The sequence below is a fragment of the Brachyhypopomus gauderio genome, chromosome 13 (assembly GCF_052324685.1).
Source record: "Brachyhypopomus gauderio isolate BG-103 chromosome 13, BGAUD_0.2, whole genome shotgun sequence".
In the NCBI taxonomy this organism is placed as follows: Eukaryota; Metazoa; Chordata; class Actinopteri; order Gymnotiformes; family Hypopomidae; genus Brachyhypopomus; species Brachyhypopomus gauderio.
In genome coordinates, this window is record NC_135223.1 from 1987770 (window position 1) to 2002098 (window position 14329).

The 14329-nt window shown below is 43.7% G+C and overlaps 1 protein-coding gene across 1 annotated transcript; it reads left to right on the forward strand.

Moving 5' to 3' along the window:
• The first annotated feature begins 9241 nt into the window (after window positions 1–9241).
• LOC143473896 (uncharacterized) lies at window positions 9242–14319 on the forward strand. Its single transcript, XM_076971079.1, has 3 exons — window positions 9242–10474; window positions 10957–11882; window positions 12482–14319. Exons 1-3 carry the CDS (start codon window positions 9943–9945, stop codon window positions 13481–13483), a joined length of 2460 nt encoding a protein of 819 aa, XP_076827194.1. The 5' UTR covers window positions 9242–9942; the 3' UTR covers window positions 13484–14319.
• The last annotated feature ends 10 nt before the right edge of the window (window positions 14320–14329 follow it).

A 14329-nucleotide genomic window follows, 5' to 3' on the forward strand; every position in this document is an offset into this window, starting at 1 on the left:
TCAGCACCGTACACGGGCCTACCCAGGCCGACTGCAACTTTGGGCACAGCCCCCTTTTCCTTGCCGGGTTGTAGAGCCACACCTCCATGCCCACTGCAAACGCCTCACCAAAACACCGTTCATCATACGCCCTCTTTTGTTTGCTGCAAGAGACAGAGAGATTGTCATGGGTTAGCGCATGTATGTCAGCAAGAGTGTCCTTCAACTTATTCACATAGACAGGGAGGTGTCGTGAGCGGGGTCAGGATCCCCGAACGCCAGGTTCACCGGCATCCGGAGTTCTCGCCCCAGCATTAGCATGGCGGGTGTAAAACTCGACGACTCCTGTACTGCCGATCTGTACGCCAAGAGCACCACCGGCAGGTGGTCGTCCCAGTCCGTCTGGCGTTTATAGGAGATAATCGCCAATTGGTTCGCCAGGGTCCGATTAAAGCGCTCCACGAGCCCCCGGTGCGGGTCTTTTTGATGCCAAGCAAGCGGCACACCTCCTTCAGCACCTCCGACTCAAAGTTCCGCCCTTGGTCACTATGGAGTGACTCTGGTACCCCAAAGCGACAGAAGAACTTGTTGACCAAGGTCACTGCGGTTGTTATGGACCCAGAAACTTCCATGTTTGTTTGTTGGTTTGGAGCCCCCTTGAGGCCATTTGTGAAGTTATCTTTTTAAATACTTACCTCATTTCTGGTTTAGACAGGAAGTAGTTAGTATTCAGGAAATTCAGTGACAGTGTTTTTCTGTGCTACACATCCTTCTCCATCCTTTCATGCATGTCTATTAAGACGCAATGTCTGTAAGTATATATGTTTATAATGTTAATATTGATGCTTACAGTACATTATTTGTGACCTGTTACCATAAGTTGTGTGTTTATAATTAGGTGGTATGCTCCCCCTGTATGCCATGATGTTTACTTATAATAGCAAATTCATACACTTACTTGTGTGTATTATCTAGAATATGCTAGATCCGCTCCTTATTTCTTGTGTCTGTAACATTTATGTTTATGATATTGTAGTTGTAGTTTGTTGTAGTTTCACACTGTGGTTCAGTAAAGAGTCCAAGTACAAGCCTCAGCTTCAGTGGAATTTATTGAATACTGTGTTTAGCTGTCTGGGTAGCCCAACCGCTGGTGAGACCAGTACAGCGGTCGTTACTGCGCTTTGGTCAGGTACGGTGAACGCCTCGGGCCACTTGGTGAAATAGTCCATAGCCACCAGGACGAAACGATTGCCGGAGGACAATGTCGGGAAGGGCCCTAGCACATCCACCCCAACCCACTCCATGGGCCGACCCGAAGACAGAGGCTGTAGTGGCGCATGGGAGCACGTCTGAAGTACCTTTTTGGCGGCACAGTGGTCGCAACAGTGTACGTAAAGCTCGGTGTCCGTGTTGCACCCAGGCCAGTAGAAAGCCTGTCGTAGCCTGCGCAGTGTTTTGGTCACACCAAAGTGACTCGCACCCGGTGTGCCATGGACTCCCCGCAGCATGATGTTCCTGAGCGACGCCGGAATGACAATTTGGGTGAGTTCATGACAGTTTGCCGGCTCGGACCATTTACGTATGAGGATGCCACCCCGAACGCTCAGACTGCCCCAGTTGGAGCGTAGCGCCTTTGCCACCGTGCCCAGGCCTGCCACGACATCCCAACTAGGGTACTTGCCCGCCTCGACTAGTGGTATCGTCCAACCCAGTTCGCGATCCTCCCGCTGAGCAGCCCTTAACTGTTCGTTTGAGAGCGAGTCGATGTAGTCGTTGTTCTCGGCCGAGCTGGTCACCGCAGCACACGTCGGAGATTCGGCACCATTTGTGTCCGCCCTGCCACAGTATTTACACCCATGGGCGGCACACGGTCTGCGGGATAGAGCATCTGCATTACCATGAGCACGTCCGGGCCGGTGTCTGATAGCGAATTCGAACTCTTGGAGTTGCGACAGCCAGCATGCCAACTGACCTTCGGGTTCCCTGAAGTTCATCAGCCATTGCAATGATGCGTGATCCGAGCGCAGCTCGAACCTCACGCCATATACATAGGGCCGAAAATGCTCCAAAAACTCCACGACTGCCAGGAGTTCACGACGCGTTACACCGTAATTTCTCTCTGCCTTGGAGAGCCGCCTGCTAAAGTAGGCTACTACTTTTTCTGTGCCGTCGTGAAGCTGGGACAGCACGCCGCCTATCCCGTGGTCACTCGCGTCCGAATCTACAATAAACGGCAACGAGAAGTCGGGGAACACCAGGACCGGGGTGTCGCACAAGCAGCGCTTCAACCCTTCGAACGCCCGGTCTGCGTCGGACGACCATACGAATTTAGTCCCCCCTTTTGTTGCGCAAATCTGCTTGCAATCAAATACAGAAGGTGGAAGACAAGATATCCATCCTGAATGATGAATCAACTACTCTTGGTAATCAATCTGCACTTATTGTGTATCTGAAATGTCAGGTTTTGCAAAATGGGGAACCTCACTACATGTTTCTGGACCTCATTGAACTAGCAGACCAGTCTGTTGCAACAATATTTGAGTCTCTTCTCAAATGCCTTGCCTTTTATGGTTTTGACAGCAATTATAATTGCTATAATATATATATTGCGATAATAATCTAATTGCATGTGCAAGTGATGGGGCCAGCGTGATGCTTGGTAGAAATTCTGGAGTTGCTGCTTTGCTTCTTGAAAAATATCCCAAAATCATAATTTGGCATTGCTTAAATCATCGCATAGAGCTAGCAGTGTCAGCAGCTATCAAGGAAGTTTCAGCAGTGAACCATTTCCAGGCATTTTTTGACAAACTGTATTCACTCTATAGCCATTCACCCAAGAACCAGCATGAACTAGACAGCTGTGCTGAGGAATTGGGTCAACAACTGAGGAAAATTGGACGAATATTTGATGTGTGATGGGTTGCCAGTTCTTATCGCACTGTATCAGCTGTGTGGAAATCAGTCATTGTGTACACATTTTGAGAAGGTTTCCTGTGACAACAGCAGGTCATCAACAGAGATATCATCCTTTCTTGGCATACTGAAAAGGATTCGCTCACCACAATTTCTTGTAGACCTTGGACTTATGTACGATGCATTATATGAGTTATCCAGTTCATCACTTCTGCTGCAGGAACGTGGCATGTCAATAGCTTATGCTGACAAACTGATTTGTCGCAGCATTCGAGTTCTGGATACAATGACAGAGAAAAGTGGAAGCAAGACTCAAGAGGCTAAGAATGCTGCTGCAGAACTTGTGTTTCATGGTATACCTCTTGTGAAAAATGATAAATTGATCACCATACCCGAAAAGCAGTTTTACAAAAGTCTGATGAACAACATGCAGGCTGTTTACAACACAATCATCAAACATCAGTAGTCGAACAGACAGGAGATCTGAAGCTAATGCATGTCAGCAACAGTATGAAGATTTAATCCAACAGTTTGGTGTGCTGGATGAAACAACATGGCCTTCAGAGATACCTACTGGTTTTGGTGAAGATGAAGTTACAAAGATGTGTACCAGGTTTAAGATGCCAGGGCCACATGTCTTCTTTGTGAATGCATTCTGGGACTATGTTGATGCTGGTGGACGCAGAATTCCATCTGACTTGCAGCCATTGGTGAATTGCACACACATCATTCCATGCAGCACAGCTGAATGTGAGTGTGGCTTTAGCCACATGAACATAATTAGTAGTGACACACGCAGTAAACTGCTCATCTCAAACGTGTCGTCACTGCTGTTCATTAAGCTGCATGGTCCTCTGTTGAAATTATGGAATCCGACAAAGTATGCCAAACTGTGGCTGCAGAATCATCGGTCTGCCACTGACACGCAAACACGGGTTGTTGCATCAAAGGACGTAATTGCAGATCCATTGTGGCAATTTCTATAACTATTCAATGAGAAAGCCACTGTAGTTAACAGCCCCCCTTTGTTCTACCATATTTCAGGGTTCTAGGACTTCAGGATTTACTGTTGTGTTTCGGGTTGAGGTTCAAGAATCTTTACATCTGCTTTTTTTTAATCCCTGACATTGTCTTGGGCTCTTTTTTGGAAAGAGGATGTGTGGGAAAAGTAAGAAATTAAAGGACACACACAATATCATGCACAACTACTGAGGTGTCACTTTTTCACTTTTAGTTAGACATATTCCAACAGAGCACATACCAGACACCCCCCCCTGCTCGGCCTATAGTCCAGGTGCGACCCCCCCACTTATTTTATTAGGACTACACCACTGAAAGTAACTAATTACATTGACTCACATTACTGTAATTGAGTACTTTTATGAGTAATTTGTAATTTTCTGAGTTTTTAAAATATGTAATTTTTACTTTTACTTGAGTAAATTTTGACCTAAGTAGTTTTACTTCACTACATTTGAACGCCCTCACGTTACTGAGTAAAAAATATTGATGGTGAAAAATTCAATTTGGGCAGAAATTTAAACTTCTGAGTCCCAGAATAAAAAAACAACAACTACCACCAGTGCAAATCAGGGCAATTTGCCTACTTCAACATTATTATTTCAAAAGTGCATTTGCAATGAACAGATATAATATATATTTATTTTAAGCTAATCTAAGCTAAACATTGCACCTACTAGGATTGGGCAGTATGATGATCATACAGAGGGGAAAAAGCCACAATGACGATTGAGTGTTAGTTGTGCGTCTAGCGAGCTGGTTTCAAAGAAAAACACAACAGCTACAGATTGGCAACATTTTGGATTTGTTTCAAATTAAAATGAGAGACCATTGGAGCACGCCCCCACGATTCTAATTCGATAATATGATTGGTTGATAAAACTGCCAATCTATAATAAAAGCTCTCAATGTAAAAGTCAAGGGTATGCGACAGATAAACAGAAGTTCCTGGGGGAGGGCCTTTCTCTCTTTTACCTAGAAACAGCGGTGTGAAATATTCTGATTGGTTGATTATTTTATTTCAGGTTATTAACCTCGTAGGTTACGTACAAGGTTACAAAGTACTTAGCGCTAAGAACATTTTGGGAAATTCACCCCAGTGCAATAACATTTTAATCAGTGCAATAATTATGTGCAATATTTGGCTCTTTATATCCTATTGTTTTTTAGTATTTATTATTATTAGTACTAGCTTAATCTCTTTAATCTCTATCTTCTATTACTGTCATGATGCTGCTGGAATCTTAATTTCCCTGAGGGAAACCTCCCAAAGGGATCAATAAAGATCGATCTATCTATCTATCTATCTATCTATCTATCTATCTATCTATCTATCTATCTATCTATCTATCTATCTATCTATCTATCTATCTATCTACATGGACTTACACAAGTTCTACATATTCTGAATAAATATGAAATCTTCATTTTGGGATGTTCAAGATGTGTTATTCTTGCACTCTTGTTCTTTGGCATCTCCACGACAAAATAAGACAAAAATAAAGACCATCTTGTCTTGGCTGATTCTCTCTGTCTCTCTCTGTCTCTCTGGTTCTGTTTTAAAGGCAAATAAAAAATCATGTTTGAATGAAAACCACAGCATTTAGTGTTTATTCGTAAATGAGGTCTTCCCTGTAAGGTCAGAGTAGTACTGTGATGATCGGTGCTGCGCGAAGGAGGAGACACAGAATCCTTCTGTGGCGAAGACGTCACTTTATTCTTAACACTTATATAGCGCATAAAGCGCACGTAAAACATTGAACATATACGGAGACGTTGAAACTTTAGACAACAACGAGCACAGGACACTGCGCGAGTGCACATTAAATAGACAAACCACATGATCCCCGCGTGATTACGAGACGATCCACAGGTGAGACGGATTATCACAAGACATAACCGCACCCACAGATATCCACAGACGCAGACAATGTGGACAACGTAAACACACGCCCAAAAGGGAGGGGCCGGGGTCCTCAATGTGACAGACGCCCCCTCCAAGGGCACTACCCGTCCCGGGGTGCCAACAGGACTGAGTGCCCCGAACCCATGTCGATGGGCGGATCCGACGCGCTCAGTCCTGCGTCTGGGAGGTGACCACCCTCGGACAAGCGTCCGCCACGGACTGCCTAGAACACCCTCCCTGGGAATACAGGGGAAAAGACGTTAGACACATTTAATGGGACAGTTACAAACACACAAACTGGTACACTTACACAAATAGGTACAAACGGGAAAAGGGGGTTTGGCAAACATACGGGAAGACTCACAAACACCGGAACAGACAAACAAGTAATGGGCACCAGGCTTCGCGCCAGGAGGAGGGCGACCAGTGGGGAGAACACAGGAGCCGCGGGTGCTGCAGGTGCTGCGGTGGGAGGTCCTCCTCCAGCCCTCGCTGCAAACCCTCACCGAGTGCAGCGCGGCTGGCGGACGCGCCTGGAGCAGCGCGGCTGGCGGACGCGCCTGGAGCAGCGCGGCTGGTGGACGCGCCTGAAGCAGCGCGGCTGGCAGGGTCCTCAACGTGACAAGTACAACTTTATTTTAATGTTCTGTACTGATCGATAGCTTCGCGAGCCTCAGAATTGTTTGAACAGAGGCTGTGTTCAATTGCCGTTAAAAATTAATTTGATGTTGGCTACCTAGCACTCTCCCGTTAGCTGTATTTTTTTCCTTTTTTATTTGAACTTTTCACGTTAATAAAATGTTTGCCTAATTACATAAATCGACGACGGATTAAAAAATATTGGACGTGGAAAAAAATTAAAAATTACTGGTTAAAGTCATTGGATTCAATCTTAGCATTATTATATCACAATCACTTTTATGATTTTATTGAAATCATATCTAATATGTATTTTCTGAATATCTCTGATATAACAGCTCAATTCTAATTCTTCAGGTTAAAGGTGCTCCCTCCTTTAAACAGCTATAACATGCATCCGGCTACAAACAAATGTAACGAATGGAGTGATTTCAGAACCTGGAGTGCCCCTCCTCTATCCAGTGTCTTCTAACACTCCTCCTTCTGCATACTCAATCAGATGGTGTAACAGAGGGTCACTACTAGATGGCGTGCCAGGGCTGCATTTGTGCATTAATTCAGTGTTTACCATATACAAGATCTTAATATTACCTGCTAATAAAAAAAGATACTGTTGAGTTTAAAATCCTCAGTGATTAAATTCTCATTTACTGTAAACACAACCAAGCTGGGACCACACAGCAACAAATGATTTGATGAGCTCACACACATAGTAGGAAAGGTAAAGTGGTTGCAATTTTGTGAGTATGTATCATTATTTCATGGATGTTTTAATAACTTTGGTTTGTATGTAGGGATTTAGACATCACTTCCTGTTTATTCTGTTTCAGTAAACTGTAAGCCATTCGCTGAGCCAGCTGCAGTCAGCCTGCTTTAGTACAAATTATTGCTAATAGAACTGTCATTATCAAACTTAATGCTTTTTTACTGCTAAAACATCATAAGTCCTTAAGGACCATTGTCCATTGACCATTGACCATCATTTTGAAATTTGTCAAAATGGGTGGGAAAGGTTGAGGTGTTAATCAATTAAAATCAAACCATGAATCATTCTGACACATGGTGTCCCTCTCTCTGCTCCCTTAGTTACATGTATATGACAAAACAGCCAAATCAGCATATATAACAAATAAAACATGGCACTGCAGTTATGGGAACTGTAATCATGGACACTGTATATATGGGATAAGGTATGGGAAAGTAGTTCAAGTCTGTTCAAAAGTCGCTAAATGACGCTAGATAACATCATGCGCTCATCAGCATACATTACGTCATTGAGTCACCCTTTACAACTGGTTTCGTCTTTCCTGTGGCGTACTCTCAAATACAGCTAAATTACAAATAAAGAATTAGATGTAAAGAGATGTTATTGGTGTATATGTAAATCTTTATTTACATTCAGAAACTGAACTGCATTCGGCGGCCCATAATACTACGTTAACCAGCAGTCACTTCTGCATGTGCGATTTGCTCTGCACTGCTAAAAGTTTGATAACCGCGATATTTTCTGCCAAAAGCACAATATAAATAATGATATTTATAATAAACGACATAAACACAACAGCTGTGCTGTGAGTTTTGTATGTTTGCAGAGAAATGCCTCACAGAGGCTATAGGCTACTAGCTTAATATCAATCAGGGATCGTTGGCCTAATCTGCCCCCTAGTGGATAAAACATTTGAATAATCGAAATGTGATTCTTCTTCTTTAGAAAATAGCTAAAAAGTCTCTTGCTTTGGCGCTAGATGATTTTTTGAAAATTAAGTCACTAAAGGGGTCTGAAAAGACACAGAACTACAGAGGAACTCGTTAAGATGACAAAATATAGTGAGTCAATGTTTCACTCGTGCTCACAGTCAGTCATGTAGGCTATATCGACTGCATCTAGTAGATAATATCACCTTCCTATACTTTGACATATTTTTCTTTGAGTCCCACCCATTAGAGATCCTGGAACGAGGAAGGACGCACGTGGATATTACAGCATGTATTTGGAGCGTTCCCGAGATGAGGGCCAAGCTCCATGACTACAGTATACAAGAACCCAAAGAACAACAAAATCAAAACAAACCATCGCATGATAGTGAGGTGAAGTGAAGTGATTCCCAGGTGGTGGTGAGGTGAGGTGAGATGACTCTAGAAACTTTTAGGTTCCTTAGCAGTATTTTCTGGATACATACATCTTATATCTTGATGGAAAATGTACAGATATTGCACATAATAACATATGTACAGACTAATCTAATAGAAGACGCAGGAGAAAATGGAAGTGGTATGTTAACTATAGTACTCAGAAGCCAAAAACATAATAGTACAAGTTACTGTAACAAAATCTGACTCCAGTGAAATGCTCAATAGAGTAATAATTACATAATAGAGTAATGTACACTACATTGATCAATCACATGCAGTAATCACATCAAGGCTAGATCATTGTAACGCTGTTCCACTATGTAGCCACTATGGGCCAAAGCTCTGGAACTCTCTTCCTAAGGAACCCAGAGACATTTAATCTCTGTACACCTTCAAGAAGAGCCTCAAAACCTTCCTGTTTAGATTTGCGTTTCTTTATGATTTTATCATTTCATTAAATTATTTTATTTAATTAGGATTTGATTACATTTTGTATGTTTTATTCTATTTCTATTTATTTTAATAATTCTGTTTAATTGTTCACTTACATTTTTATATCTCTACTCTTTTTGATTGACATTTTATCATGGTTTTTTTTTCTTTTTACTGTGTATAAATTGTCTATAAAGCACTTTGAGTGCTATACTATACAAACCAGGAGTGTTGTAATTATTTTGTCCCTCCCCGCAGCGGCTGTGTGTGTGACGCGTTTGGGGATCCACCTATCTGACCAATGAACACCGATGACGCTGCAAACCCGGAAGAGGCGCCAATTGTGCATGATTTATGTGTAATGGCACATATCTAGCTAATTGTCTTGTGTTTTTTCGTCTTGCTTCAGGTTTCATTAAAGCAGGTTCGTTTCGATTGCGGGTCTTCCTGCACGGCAGACCGTGGTTGGCCACGTTAGAGTATTACCACTCGAGTATTTCCGCAATGGTATTTAATATCGATGCTTGCAGGCGCTGTTAATTGCCTAGCTCTCTCGCTAGTTAGCACACTGGCGTAATGTAGGATTTTGCATTTGCGGTAACGGTTAAAATCGTGTTTCTTACTGACGTTCTGCAGGAAAACGACACATGGATCTGGAAATTTGATGTGTTGTGTTAAACCAGAGCGTGCAGTTATCTGGTAGTTGTCTAACTGTACACTATACGCTAACAGCTAGCTGTTCTGTTAGCTCATTGTTCACCTCTCTCAGTATTTCTAACATTCGGTAACGGTATCGGTAATCTGTCTCGTGAATAGAGGCCGAATTCACAACTGTCGTGCTGTTCCGGAGAGGGACATGCAGAAACAACGTGGACGTGTATGTGTCTGTTAATCCCCAGCCCACGTTTTCATTTCAAGCCATGTCTTCAGAATTAACGATTGACATTCAGCTAACAGAGTTGGGGTTTTCGAGCTGTGATTTCGAAGTGTTGGAGCAGAAGGAAACCCCCGACACGTACAGTTCACCTCCCAGTTCTGAGCCTCCGACCCCAGCGACGCCATGGTCTCCCGCGCATGCGCGAAGCCATGTGGCGGAGGAGACGAGCGCTTCGCTGGATCAGAACGAGCGCGCCGTCTTCCACAGCCCCTCTCCCGAGGACCAGACCGACAACACGTCCAGCACTACAGACGGATGCAGCGAGGTTGATTCTGGGAACGGAAGTGCACATGCAGGAGGAAAGAAAAGAAAGAGAACAGATGATGATGATGATGATGAAAAAGACGAGAGACCAAACACAGAAGATGGAAAGAGAAAAAATCATGAAGAGTATCCAGGTATAAGAAGCACAAAGAAGAATCTGATAACCGATCTTGATGTGCATGACGAAGAGGAAGACTACGATACTGACTACGATCTAACAGATGATGAAGGGAATCTTGTTTCTACTTCAGGTATAGGAGTGAGTTAATGTATATGTATGTATGTCATTGCAGGTACTACAGTGCTACCTATGGGTCTATATGACCTGTTGATAATTGTATTACATTGACATTAAACATGTAACTTTTCGCGCAACTCCAGTGTGAATGTCAAACACTTACAGTTCACCGATGTAAAAACTATGTAGATTGTAAAGTGTCCTTAAGTTCCATAAAAGGTGCTATATAAGTGTTTCTTCATTTGTAGGGTTTATTCCTTCTTGCTAATAATTCAGATCTATTTTAGGTGCTTGACTCACTAAATTATTTCATTTGTTTCTAAAACCTGTTCTAATTTTTGAGGTTTTATAGCTTTGGGGAACCAGGCCTTGATATCTTGAAAGCACTATAAAGTGTCAGTTGTAACTCAGTTGGGGTTTTCTGCATTAGTGAGTGATTGATTAGTTGACATAATTAAATGAAGAACGTGCTGTGACCTCCGTCTCTCTCTCCAGATCCTGACGGTTCAGAACAGCATCGTTGCCACGTGTGCGATCTCACCTTCTCCACCCCCTTCCAGCTCCAGGAACACATGTGTCTACACACGGGTGTGCGGCCCTACTGCTGTGCCGAATGTGGCAAGCAGTTCTGCCACTTGGTGAACTATCGTGCCCACCTGCGCTCCCACGCCCAGGTGGCTTCCATCCACTGCCTTATTTGCACAGAGACGTTTGCCACAAAGGAAGACCTCCAGAAGCATCTGGACACCAACCACTTCGAGGACGAGTTTTACCAGTGTGATTTCTGCAAGCGGATCTTCAGTAACATGTCGGAGTGCAGGAAGCACGTGCAGGAACACAAGCAGCAGGCGGAAGATCACCAACACCCCGGCCGCCGGACGTCCGAGAAGGGTGTGTTCGTCTGCACCGACTGTGGCCAGGCGTTCTCCAAAAAGGTTTCCCTGCTTCGCCACAGCTTCTACCATCTGGGTCTTCTGCCCTACACCTGCGTGCGCTGCAAGCGTCACTTCCGCCTGCCCTCGCTGTACTGCAGGCACGAGTGCAAGCCGGAGCACATCCAGTGCGTGGCATGCCTGGTCGTCTTCGAGAGCCAAGACGATTTTGAGAAGCACAAGAGAGACACGGGATGCTGGGGTCATCAGGCGGCCTCGCCGGCCAAGGCCACCGATATTCGATGCATGGAGTGCGGCCAGGTGTTCGACACCTCGGAGGAACTGAAGAAGCACGCCGGGACCCATCAGAGGGTGATGAAGTGCTCCGAGTGCGGGATGGGATTCCGTTCATCGCTCATGCTCATGTCGCACATGGGAGGCCACGCGGCTCAGCGGCCGTGTCTCTGCAAGGAGTGCGGCCTTGGCTTCTCTCATCAGCAGGCGTACGACAGCCACCTGAAAACGTGTGGAACCGTCAACCCACCAGAGGTGAACATAATTGTTCTCATTCTGTTCTGCCTTTGTTTGCACCCTTCAGCTCAATTTTTCTGAATGATTGGGGGAACAAGCAGGGGTTCTGGGTCTCCACGGTGTAGAATTTCTTGCGCACATGGTCTGAATTATGCGAGCTTAACGATTACCTGATGAGCTAGATGAGGTGGACTGGAAACTGTTTAGGGCGGTTGAGCTTGATTAGTGGGTAGGTGTGCTGTTTTTCTGCACGTACCCTATTAAAACAATCATTATCCTCCATTATGTGTAATTGCATATAGAGACGTCAGTGATGCCTATAATAAAGTCTCGGTCATGCCTATAAAGAGAAATGTGTTGTTCCATTATACCGCCTCTAGTGGCATAATCATTTAAATCTTCAAAAATTCAAAAAATTACATTTTAGTATTTCAGATGGACCACATTAAATTGAGAGATTATAAATACTTAAATTAAATCAATTAATCCATAATCATTAAAATATGGATTTAACATTTCCAAATCTATCTTCTAATTGAAGCATAGTAAATATGCAACTTTTCTCAGTGTTACTGAAGTAAACTAAATAAACTAAACTTATTGTCTGTCATTTACAGGGTGCTATGAAGAAACTAAAGCCAAAAGTGTCGAAGAAGAAGGAAAAGACCGTTGCTCCTAAACGCAAGGGCATCCAAATAGAACAAACTCTGAAAGACGTTCCACAGCAGGTGCCCCCCGTTCCCCTAGTAAATAACCAGTCAAAGCCTTCTGAAGGCTTGTGGACACTCACTCTGAATAAAAAGCCTCTTCCTGGAGTCCCACTGGTGATGTTTCTGCCTGTACCATCGACACCCACTTCAAAGAGTCCCCAGAATCCTCCAAATCTTGTGTCCTCTCCAGAGGTTTCAAAAAAGCACCTGTCGAGTCCACATGCCAGTGATATTTCAGTGACGTCGACCAGTAATCCTGTGAGTGCAGACTTGGATAAATCAGTTCTGCTGCAAAGCTTTGGAACCCCTGGCGCAAAATTTTTGATACCTTTGACATCTACTGAGGATAATCAAATGAGATGGACAGTGTTGCACGATCAGAGCACATCTGGATCCTTAATGAAGATAAACCCAAAGGCAAAGGAAGGAACAGTGGTTGCTTTTGAATCAAAACAGACATCAAACTTTCCACAGCTGACTGCAGAAAATGAGCATAACAAGAATGTTTTGTCAAACAAGGAGATCTTGAACACTGTGCCGAATGATACAAGTGTTGATGAGGTCAGAACAGATCCACAAGGTGCAACCACTGGGGCACCACTGTGCTTAGCGAAATTGAGGACGGAGACAAGTGGTGAATGCAGGAAGCAAACAGAGTCAGGACTGGGGACGTCAGGACTGGGGACGTCAGGACTGGGGACGTCAGGACTGGAGAATGGTCATTCCATACTGAATATCACAGAAACGAGAAGCGGTACAGCACTAAAGGTGGAGAACACAGTTCTTGGTGATAAACTGATGGGGTCCAACTGTGCTGACGCTGGTTCTTCAGAAAATGCATCTGAAATGAAACCAGAACCAAATGAAACGTGGGAAGAGCATGACAACAATGGATCATTTGTTCATTGATCATCTTAAATGACGTTCCTTAAGCTTGATTAAGTCCAGTCAGAAGAACAAATGGAAAATGCCCAGAACCTGGCTGCAGTGTGAGAGCACACAGATCTGAGGAATTCAGAGGTGGAGATCGGTGATCCATCAGACATGGAGTGCAAGACTGTGGAAACGTGGAGGAAGACCTGGCCCATCTCCGTATGGAACAGCCAGTGTTGGACTGCCCAACTGTTCCAGCTTCATTGTTTTGTATGCGTTAGCAGCTAGTGACTTCCCTCGGTCCTGGTCCCACTTCCTGGTCCGTCGTGCTAACACCTAGGCCTAGCTACAGAGTTATGATACATAATCACAGTCCTGATAAACTTGAATGAATAAAATGTTCTTGAGATCACTCAGAACGGATGACTTTGCACAGCTCATTTCCTTTCAGTGTTATGCAGAATGTACAATGGTAGTAGTTGACACGGTGAGAGGGTATTATTACTAATGTATTACATAAGCTTATTAGGTGTTTGTGGGGATGTGTTCTTATGCTGTATACGTTGTATTGGGTAATACAACATGGATATGTGTTGGTGTTTAGGAAAGACAGATTTTACACATGGTTTGTTTGAGCATGTTTTAAGTTAGAATCTAAAATAGATGTGCATTTAGATGTGTGGAAAATGAGAATAGTAACACTACTCCCTAGTTTTGTTGTTTTTAACAAATGTTCAGGTTAAAATATTCAGGTTAAATTGATTGGATTGTTTTCTTTTTAATGTGTCTTGTCTCTGAGTGTGTGGTTCATGCTCAATTTGGTTTCACCAAATTATTTTGGGGTGAATAAAATGGCTGTTCAGTGCAGTGTACCTGGTGTGA